The sequence below is a fragment of the Hevea brasiliensis genome, chromosome 8, assembly GCF_030052815.1.
Source record: "Hevea brasiliensis isolate MT/VB/25A 57/8 chromosome 8, ASM3005281v1, whole genome shotgun sequence".
Classification (NCBI taxonomy): Eukaryota; Viridiplantae; Streptophyta; class Magnoliopsida; order Malpighiales; family Euphorbiaceae; genus Hevea; species Hevea brasiliensis.
In genome coordinates this window covers 100,958,229-100,969,490 of record NC_079500.1, presented here as the reverse complement: position 1 = coordinate 100,969,490, position 11,262 = coordinate 100,958,229, and the positions used below count along the sequence as shown (strand labels likewise).

The window sequence follows — 11,262 nt, the reverse complement described above, 5'->3', positions numbered from 1 at the left end:
AGACAATAGTCATTATGCAATTGTGGATGGTAAATTCTTCAAATCACTCTATTGCAGTTGTAACTTTTGATTCCCACATTCATACATGGCAGATAATTCCCTGAGTAAAAGGCTGTCTACTACATGCTTCAAATATTATTTTATTCATACTTCTGATCCTCAATTGCCAGCACAAGGACTTTCAATTGACTTTTCTGCAATTTTTTCTTACCTCTCCCTGTCTGCCTGTGAGGGGCTTAATGTTGCTCATCTTAACCATAGCACTGGCAAAGTCCCTGAAAAATTTAGAAGGGTTACTTTCATATCTTCTAACGAGGGAATCAGCAGAGTTGCCATTGAAGAGTTCTTGGTCTGAATGAAGAAGGCCCTTCCGTTCCAACAAGTTCTTGTAGTACAGATTATCAAAACGGGTTGGAGTTCGGAGATCAAGGGGTGCAAGAACATTATCTTTCCCACTTCTTGGGCAAATCCGCTGTAATGACTTGGCATAGGAGGGATCAATATTAGAATCGTTGTAGATGTGACCTCGAAATGATGTGCACCTGGCCAAGCCTATGGTGTGTGAGCCTGCCATCCATATAAGCAATTTATCAAGTTGTTTAAATTTCATGTTCATAGTTTGCGTATCAGCTTAAAAAGTGAAGTGATGGGTCTTGAAAGAGACTTCACCTGAAAGAGCCACCAAGTCCTTGAAAGAGAGGCCCTGAGCAGAGAAGCTTGTAATGAGAGCACTCAGATTAGAAGTAGGTGGAGGGATAGAAATATTTGCAAGTGCCCTGCTTGCAGTGAGAGAATCTCTTCTTCCCAACCCAACATTCCAAAAAGGACCCCCCAACTGCCCGTGCCAAAAAAGCATCAACCCATTTTAGGCATCTACTCTAACAAGGTAACAACATAAAAATTTCAGAACGTTGCAACTCTTATGAGCTTAATATGCAATAACTTACATAAACAGCCGAGTCTCGAGCTGCCAGCGCAACAACATCAGCACAGGACACAACACCAGGGCAAGCTTTTTCTACCTTAGCTTTAATGTCATCAATAACATTAAATCCTCTAATTGAGTTATTGTTAGGAGCAGCAGTCTTCTCCCCTATGAAGGTGGCATTATCATCTAACAGGACCGATGCGTCGCAGCCCTATAAATGATATGATATTAGTGCATAAAAAACCAATCCATGCAAAACCATATATATATATATATATATATATATATGTACACACACAAATGCTCACATTCACAAAACAGTCATGAAAATGCAATCTGAGCAAAGATGCTCCCATGCGTGTTTCTTTTTTTATTGCTGCTGCAACTCCTGCCTGAATAATAGACAACGCTTTCGGGCACGTAGACGAGTAATAATTCGGGGATAGCTTGCCATCAGTTGCAGCAGATGCATAAGCAGCAATCAGAGAGAGCAGCAGAAAGTTGTGAAAGGCCATGAAATTGTTTGTTATCTAACAATTATCTATACTGATATTGTAGTACTGATCTAATATTGCTTTATAACCCCAAGAAAAACCAGGTATTAAGTCAAATTTAGTCCAATAATTAAAATGAAAAGGACTAAGCAATTACCCTCCATTATTATGCTCGTCTTTTCTTGGATATATAGTGCAAGTTCGTGTTATAATTTTGTGTCATCTCGCATGAAGAAGGGTCCCTGAAGATTCCTCTATAGGGAATCACACATCCTGGTGATCTGTAATAAGATCTACCAAAAGATAAGCAATTGAGCATTACTTTATAAATAATTGATAACCTTTACTCTGTTCATATAATTAAATTACTTACTTGAAAGTCTCGTGAATACTTTTCCAAGCTAACGGTGCCTTGTGGAAGAAGAAGACAAGTTATGAAGGGCATACAATTTTATTATTATTATTATTTTTAATTCAATGGAGTTACAATGAGTTGTTTAATAATTCCATAATAGGTAGAGAGATGAAGAAATTCAAACTCCTAATATTAAAAAAAAATAATATTAATTCCATCTTAATGCAAAGCTTACAAATTAATTAAATCACACATATTCCAGTTACAAGTATCAATAATTGTAAATACGAATCACAAAAAATTTGAAATGCAGAATGCAAATCAATTTCATTTAAGTCTGGAAAGGAAAACTCGACATTTTTTTTTTTTGTGATATTTATTGAAATTCTATTTGTAATTACAAACGAAACAAATCTATTTGTATTTCAGTGAATTCTTGTAGTTCTACTGGGCAAGCTAGCCTAACGAGAATTCTTAAAAATTTTCTATTTGGAGAGGTGGGAATTCCTGATTCTTGAAAATGAATAGCATCATGATGATATCAAACCCATTATTATAACAAGTCAGAAGAAATTTGACATGAATAAATCATTTCAAGTAGTACATTCTTAGCTCTGCAGCACAAATTTAGCAATCTACATCCACAAAATTGCTTACCTCTCACACCCACTCCCTCCACTGTCTTAGCTTTTCTCATCATATATATGGACAACATATACTTACAAGCAAAGGTTTCAATCATCTTTTAAAATGGGTAGGATCTTTTTTTTTTTTTTTAATTTTACATTTATGATATCTTCAAGTCAATTTTCACATTGAAATTAATGCTTCTAAGAGAGAAACATCAGCGTCGTTTCACCGACAAAGCAAAAGAGAAATGGCGTTTCACTGTTTTGGTATTCACATGTTATTTTTACAGAAAAAAGAATGACATGTAATTAAGTTTAATTACACATTAATTGAAATAAATTACACTGTTACCATTGAATGCTGTACAATTTAAAATTTGGAGATTGTACAGAGTTATTTTATGGTGGAATGTATTTTTAAAATTATTAAAAAAAAATTAATTTCCATGCATCTAAAATAACTTGCTGCTACTTGGGCTGGGGCAGCACAATCTGCTAAAGGATAGATATGGGCTCCCTTATGAAATTAATTGTGGCATAGGCCCAAAGTTTACCCTCTCACAGAAGTTCTTGTCCCAAAGGATATGGACTTGCAGGGCTCTTCCAATTTGGTTGGGAGGCTCTTCCGTCATTTTGTAAGTAGCTATTTTGATCTTATGGGAATCTGCTAATGATTATATTATTATTTATTTTTTTTAAAACATTATTTTTTTATTAGGTGCTAATGATTATATTCTATTTCCACCATTTACTGTTCTCTCCACTAGTAATTAAGGTTTATTTAGTGACCCATGATAATTAGTAATTTTTTTACTTTTTATGATTTTACAATTCATCAAAATAAAATAAGAAAAACTTATATGAACTCGGTTGTATAAATATATAAGTTTCACATGTACATATCATATTTTGAAATCACGAAAAATTAAATATATATTATTTTTTTATTTTTTTATATAAATTTAATTTTTATATATTATTTAAAATTTCAATCAAATTTAAAGAGATATGCACAGAAATTAATGACACACAGAGATACTAGGGAAAGACTATTGGCATGAAAATTTTTTAGAAGAAATCATATTTGCATATGGGGAAAATTTTCAATTAATTATTGCTATACAATTAACCTTTACATTCTTCTCACACAAGATAAGAACAATGAGAAAATAGCTATGTTCTTTCTTCTCATGTTGTTGGTTGTGTTCTTGCTGTGTCTATTGATATAGTGCGCAAATCAAGACCAGATTTAAATGCTTGTGTTTTTTATATTTCATAAAAACTTCTAATTTTAGATGATTTTTTATTTTCTTAGATGTATTTTATTTATATATTCTAATATATTTAGAACTCTAAAATACTATTTTTATTTAATTTAGGTATTTAAGTATATTTTCTATTTAGACTAGGACTCTTTAATTCATTCCTATCTTGATTAGAATTTAGAATACTATAAATACTTATTGTATTTTCATTATGTAGAAGTTTCAAATTTATTTTAATGACTTTTCTTCTTAATAAACCTAGTTTGAGTTATTTTCTCCTTAGATTCTAGATTGAGTCTTATTTATTTTAAGACATTGGATTAGATCTTGTTTACTTTCAAGGGTTAACCACGTGTCGATCCTTTTCCGTGCTACATACTGCGTCAGGTGGTATTAGAGCAAGGATTTCACCCTTATTAGGATGGTCAGTACTGGTGGTGGTGGTGGTGACAATCAACCTTGTGATAGTGATCAATGGTTACCAGCTATTTGGAGAGTGATCGAAGAACAGCAGAACAATATGGAATAAATTACAAAAAATTTGAGATGCCAATTTTAAGAGCTTCAAGAGCAATAGCGTACCATGTTGAATATTGGCGAAAAAAGGAATCAAATACCGATTCAAGTTGGTGGAGCTAACCCTAGTAGAGTTGAACTTAATCCTATTCTATTTAACCCTAGAAGATGAGCTATGATGGAGGATGATACAAGCAATGATGAGGAGATGGACTTTGGGTATGTTGCACACCAAGGACAAGGAAGATGTGGCCGAAATTTCTAACAATACCATAGGAGAGATGATGAGTTCAAATAAAAGATGGATATCCCTACCTTTAGTGGAGATCTTAACATTGAAGGTTTTCTTGATTGGTTAACCGAGATGGACCATTTCTTTGAGTATGTTGAAATTCTAGAGGAACGAAAGGTAAAATTGGTAGCTTATAGATTAAAAGGAGGAGCTTCCATATGGTGGGATCATTTGAAAGAGACAAGGAGGCGAGAAGGACGCAATCCAGTCACTACTTGGAGGAGGATGCAACAATTATTAAGGGGTAGATTTTTACCTCTAGATTATGAATAATATTTATTTGAAGCTTACCAAAATTTCTTGCAAGGAAATAGGAGTGTCAATGAATATATAGCTGAATTCTTAACGTTAGCAACATGAATCACTTGTCTGAAAGTGATAATCAACAAGCAGCACGACATTTAAAGGGACTAAAACCTTCAATTCGTAGCAAGATTGGGATCCAAATGATTATGAGCATGCAAAAGGCAAGGAACTTGGCGTTAAAAGCTAATATGGTGATGAAAGAAAGAATTTACCATAAGCTCTATCAAAAGTATCAGTATGGTGGAGATGACAACCATGGTGAATTTGAAAAAATAAAGGAAGTTGCACAAGGCGAATCAAGCTCAAGTATTATTAGCATGAAGAATGTGAGCAATAAAAATCTAATGGGTGGAAGCAATAAAGGTACAACTTTGAATCCTCCCAAAACCAATAATCCAAATGCAAAACCTACTCCTATCAAATGCTATAAATGTAATGAGGAAGGACATAGGTCTAATGAATGTTCAAAGAGAAAAGCCATCAACATCATTGAAAAATATGATAATGATGATGATGATGATGGTGAAATCGATTGTGAGCCTAATGGAAAGGATAAAGAAGAAGATTGTGAACGAGAAGAATCGACATGCTTGATGGGAGGTCAATGTTCATACAAAAGATTGAAGACAAGTCATTAAAAGATTTTGTAGAACAAACGGATCATCTTGAATTTGAATTTAGCACTTTTTTAATACCTTTTGCTATGGTAGATGATGAAGAGTTTGAATAGAGTGTCATGGCAAGAGAAGGACATAAAGTCAAGGAGATTTCAATGAAGATTGAAATTTTTTCTAAAAATTTTCATAGTGTTTTTATTGATTTTATTCATCTAAATGAGTCTAAGCATGCTAAGAAAGATGCAAATTTGCTCAAATTAATTTTTTTCAAGCCAATCTTATTGATACCATTCAAGAAAAAGATATGTTATAATCTTCCAATGGAGATTTTAATTCATCAATACTTTAAAATTTGAGGCCGAATTTACCTCAAGTGGAGAATTATGTGAGAGATAATCATTCAATTATTATTCAGTTCAGAAATTAAAATTCGAGGTCGAATTTTCTAAAAAGTATTGATAAATGACGTAGTGTACAAATCAAGATCAAACTCGAATACTTACGTTTTCCATATTTCACAAGGACTTCTAATGTTAGATGGATTCTTTATTTTCTTAGATATGTTTTATTTTTATATTTCCTAATATATTTAGGATTCTAAAATACCGTTTCTATTTAATTTAAGTCTTTAAATATGTTTTCTATTTAGATTATGACTCTTTATTTCATTTCTGCCTAGATTAGGATTTAGAATACTATAAATTCTCATTGTATTTTCGTTATATAGAAGTTTTCAAATTTATTTTAATAAACGTTTCTTCTTAATAAAACTGATTTACTTTATTTTCTCCTTAAATTCTGGATTGAGTCTTATTTATTTTAATATCTTGGATTAAATCTTGTTTACTTTCAGGGGTTTAATCACGTGTCAATCCCTTTCCACGCTACGTCATCTATGTTTTACTCTTGTATAGATTTTATATTGTTCTTGTGCCAAAATGCTATTCAGATAGTATAAAGATCAAGGTATAGTCGGTGGCTAAATGTTAAGTTTTTCTTGACTGTTTATTTATAAAATATTTTGTTTATAATAAGAAAATGAGAAAAACGAGCAAGAGATCAAGAAATATTGAGCATGATGTGCATTATGGTAGTGGATATATTAACGATTTTTAGGATATATATATATATATATATAGCTTTTGTTATATAACCTACCACCTTCCGCCAACATAACTTAGCCAAGAGCCAATAAGCCAATCATATACAAGAATTTTTGTGTCTTTGTCATGATTAATTTGCAACCTAATGTAGTGCAGCTACTGATGCAATATTCTGCTCACGGTTAACATCATATGCTTTGACTCCATTGTTGGTTAGTACGCATTAGGGATAAGCATCTCAAGCTTATTGGCATATATCGTATGCGTTTATAAATGGAATTCTCCAAATTAAGATTATCTTCTTATTCTAATTGCAAGTGTATGTTTATTCTTTCAGCAATAAATGTAGTTGACATTCCATAGTTATGTTTTGTTTTTTTTAATATAATTAATTTGAATTGAAAATTTAAATTCCACATCTTATAATATTAAAAATATCTTTAATATTATTAAATTAAAACTCATTAGTAATAATTGGATTTAATCTTAAATTAAATATTCAATTTCAAACGTTTTTTTTTTTGGATTTAATCTTAAATTAAATATTCAATTTCAAACGTTTTTTTTTCTTTAAATGGTTTCGTATGCAAGTATCTTTCTTTCTTTTGCATCCACAAATATATACTAACATCATTAAATTTTATCAGAAAATGACTATTCTCCCAAAGCCGAAGCCAAAAAAAAAAAATTGAGTGTCCTATAGATTAAATCTAGAGATATTTTGTGTGAATCCATTTCTGTTCCTATTTGTAGTCGTTGTTCTTGCAAGTTGCAAAAATGAAACCCAACTTGGCAACTCATTGTCACCGACAATTGATTGTTCATTGGCAAAGCTACGGTGAATATAGAGTGAGTTGTCTTCTCTGCCACTCCATTTAAATAAAAAAGGCTTCTTGGCCACTCCAATTAATATATGATTTTTCTCTTATAAGGAACAATTATTTAGGTTGAAGAGATCGAAAGCTTACTAACCCGCTTTTCCAAACTCATTGGACAAAAACAAATGTGCTACCTTTTAATTAGTCCTTGCAGGCTTTCAGAAGGTACCCCAATAAGAATATGTGCTAATACTATTGGATATTCATATAGATTCTTCCTTTTTTTTATATTATTTGGTTCCTACTCATATTTAAACTCAATGAAGATGGCTTCAGTATTACTGAATTATACCTCATATTTATATTTTGGTATAGTCTTTCATTCCTGATGAGATAGTTTTATATAACATGGCAACCAATACAATGTATGTCACAACTGAATTTGATTCCTCTTTGGACTTTCTGAAACTTCTTTACAGTCTCTCCATTCATTGATAGGCCTTTCTTCTAATAATTTGTCCTTTAATGGACAGCACCTTTTGAAAAAGACCTTATCATAATCTTGAACTTGTGGGGGCTTTTGTAGGGTCAAAAGGTTTTGTCTCACACTGATCAAATGGAGACATCAAAACCTAATGGTTAATTTTTAGTCTCTTTCTAAATAAGCACAATGGAGAGGGCACCCCTCCCTCCCAATATACTATAGGGTAGCCTTAATGGCTTGAGCTATAGGTTATCGGTGATATGTAGGGTATATATGCCTTCAATGCAATGCAACAACTCTGCATTTGTGCAAAACCTAGCTAACAACTTCTCACTGCAAATATTGCTGTTCTTCATAATAAACCTATTTTTGTTTAATGGAAAACCATGAATGAGATGTATCGTTGGCATTATAGAAAAGAATTGGTGAAAGAGACTATCATTATTTGTACTAAAAAATGGACAAGAAAATTAAAGCACTTATGGACCCCCCTAAACTTGTGATTATCAAGAAGAGAGAGCTAGCTAGCTTACTATTCATGTAATAGCATCATTCTATTTCTTCTCCAATTCATCAAGACAAGAAGATCAATAGTAGAATGAAGACAAAACCTTCCTTTCAAAAGAATTCCAATTTGGTATTATCATATAATAAGACAACACTAATGATGACGGGACTGATCTCTCTATCTCTTTCTCTGTATATATTGCTATGCTGCTGGATACTTCAGATTGGTCTGAAGGAACCACAAAATAAATCACAAACTAATTCGGAGAAATTTCATAATCAAATTTAATTTGAAAAAGTAAAACAGAGATTAAACCATTTGCCTTGTCATTGTGTGCACAGTACCTCCCTCCTCGTCTTTTCTGGTGTGAATCCATTTTGAATCTATAATTTTCTGCATTTACGTAAATATCTTTTACATCCTATCATGGCAAGTGAACTAATATTATGATAAACAATAAACCTTTATAATTTTAATATTCAAATCTTTAAATTAAAACTGGGATAACAAATAATTTCAAAGATTAAGAACATTTTAATTTATGCAAATATTATATGCATATATGGTAGGATTATCGTGAACAAGGAATCTCCAACTTGAATAGAAATAGGGGGCAACTGGGTGCTAGAATTGCACTACTTAGCTAGGCAAATATGTTGGTCGATAGCATTGACCCTGTAGCTAGATTCTTTGTTATTCTTTAGATTCGAAAAAGATCAGCATCTTACATTAAAATCGAGGGTGATTGGTCGGTTTCTATCCTCTGTAGTCTTCTCCTAACAGGCAACCAGCAAGAGATTGTGGTCCCTTTGCCTTGTTTCTAACATTTATTAACATATGCTCTCCATAACTTCCTCTTTTGAGTTGGAGTGACTTTGAAGCTCAAACTTCAAACCCACAAATAGTTACAACACCCATCTCCTTTGCTTATTATTTCTATGTTGATGTAATGGTTATATTTGTTATTCTTTTTTTAAAATATAGATAAATATTAACGATAGATAATATTATGCTTGTCACATTAAGTTTAACGACAACAAATAATTTTTTGTGTTGTTGGAATGACTTTATCATGCAAGATAGATTCGGCCATGTGTCGATTTCCATTTGTAAAATTAAGGGTTTGAAACTAAATCACAGAGTTCTTGTTTTACCCAATTCAACAATTGAAAATGGCCACCAATTAAGATTCCAATTTCAGTGGCTATGATACACCATTGAGTAGTACTGGCTAGTAGCTAGCTTCCACTGGCAGCTAGCTTTGCTGAGGAATATTGGCTTTTATAACTTCAGTTGTACAAGGCATCAAATGCATTAAGACTTTTCCCTTCAACTTTGGACCTAGATTCATATACCACATTTAACTTAAAATTAATTGCAACTACTAAGGCTTTTCTTGTTAAATGGGTATGCTACAGTTTAAGGGGACCAGCTAGCTCAGCTATAGGTACTGTATGCATCACCACAGCCACACAGTGCAAGTCAAAATGAACTTAGATAAGATTCACTGTCACAATGCATTCCATATGTTCAGAAAATTGTACAGAGAATCAGTGATCCTAGATCAAGACCAAATGAGAGACACAAAAACAATGTACTATTGCCTGAAAATAATTAAATTTCTCATGTGTACACACACATATATATATATATATATATATATTAAATATAAATTTATATTTCAATCGACCACACGTATGATTTTAGAATAAAAGAAAAGATTTTTTTTTTATCTGATTGGTATTAATTAAAATCATACTAATATTATCTATAAGTTTTAAATCAATGATATTAGAATTGTCACGGATAAAATTCCAGTAAATCATATAGTAAGAATTAGAAATTTTAGTAGAAGATACAATTCAAAGACCCAATAACCACTGCATAAGAATTACAAAAATCACAGTTTAATAGATTAATTTATCATTTATTACTTTGGTTTTTGAAATGTTTATGGCTTTGTGGATTCTCCTATCCATCCCATGCCTATCATTACGTGTGATAACAAGATGGACAAGCATGAAACAATCAAGACCCTCAAAAGATAATAATAATTAGTGCTTAACGAAAAGATCAAGAAAATTGATTGAGCTTTGAGAGCACTTTCAAAATTTAAAAAAAAAATTAGAAAAAAAGAATTATTCGTTATATATCTTTAAATTTCGAATTTGATGTAATTTCATTGAAAATTAATTTCTTCACCCATATGAATTAAATATCAATTATTTTTTATGAATGCATTGAATGAACTATTTTTTTATTAAATATTAATTTGATTCAGCAGTTACAATTAATCAATAAAGTTAATTTCAAGAGATTTAGTCGATGTTTTAATCAAACATTAAAAGAGGAGTGCTAGTTATCACCTTCAATAATAGTGATTTTTAATATTTATTATATTATTGGCCTATACCATTTATTTTTTAAGATGAAATTAAATAGATTAAATGTCGAGATTAAATTTCATTAATGATAATTGTTCTTAATACTAAATTTAAAAAAAAATAATAGGAAAAAAAAAAAAGAATCCACAAGACTTTGAGTACAATAATTAAGGAATATCCTTTTTATTTTTATGAAAAGGAATATCCTTGAATATGGAGCAACTTGTTAAAAGGATTATTTTGAGATAAGCAAAAAATTTATTGATATTAATTAATAACCAATAAAAACTTAAGATATATGAGCTAGTTGAATTAAACTCAGACCAACAGACCTTTCAATACACCAAATTATAGACCATAAAGTACAAAATAAAAAAAAAAACTTGGTAAAATAATTAATTACAATATGAGAATTAAGGTGTAATTGATAAAAAAACCTTAAATTGCATTTAAAGTATAATAATTATTCCATTTAATATTTTAAATTATTCATATTCCTTTTTTTTTTAATTTAATATTCATATCTTCCTTGTATGAAAAGATAATATAAATTACTGAAAACC

General features: G+C 31.1%; 1 protein-coding gene across 1 annotated transcript; it reads right to left on the bottom strand.

The window, feature by feature from the left end:
• Positions 1-29: 29 nt before the first annotated feature.
• Positions 30-1,544, bottom strand: LOC110668101 (peroxidase 4-like). Its single transcript, XM_021829199.2, has 4 exons — positions 1,237-1,544; positions 948-1,139; positions 670-835; positions 30-567 (listed from the first exon to the last, which is right to left on the bottom strand). Exons 1-4 carry the CDS (start codon positions 1,441-1,443, stop codon positions 182-184), a joined length of 951 nt encoding a protein of 316 aa, XP_021684891.2. The 5' UTR covers positions 1,444-1,544; the 3' UTR covers positions 30-181.
• Positions 1,545-11,262: the final 9,718 nt, after the last annotated feature.

Coding starts and splice junctions, on each gene's coding strand:
- LOC110668101 (XM_021829199.2), bottom strand. CDS start 1,443: ATGGCCTTTCACAACTTTCTGCTGCTCTCTCTGATTGCTGCTTATGCA. Junction 836..947: donor CTCGAGACTCGGCTGTTTAT/GTAAGTTATTGC, acceptor TGGCACGGGCAG/TTGGGGGGTCCTTTTTGGAA. Junction 568..669: donor GGACTTGGTGGCTCTTTCAG/GTGAAGTCTCTT, acceptor TATGGATGGCAG/GCTCACACACCATAGGCTTG.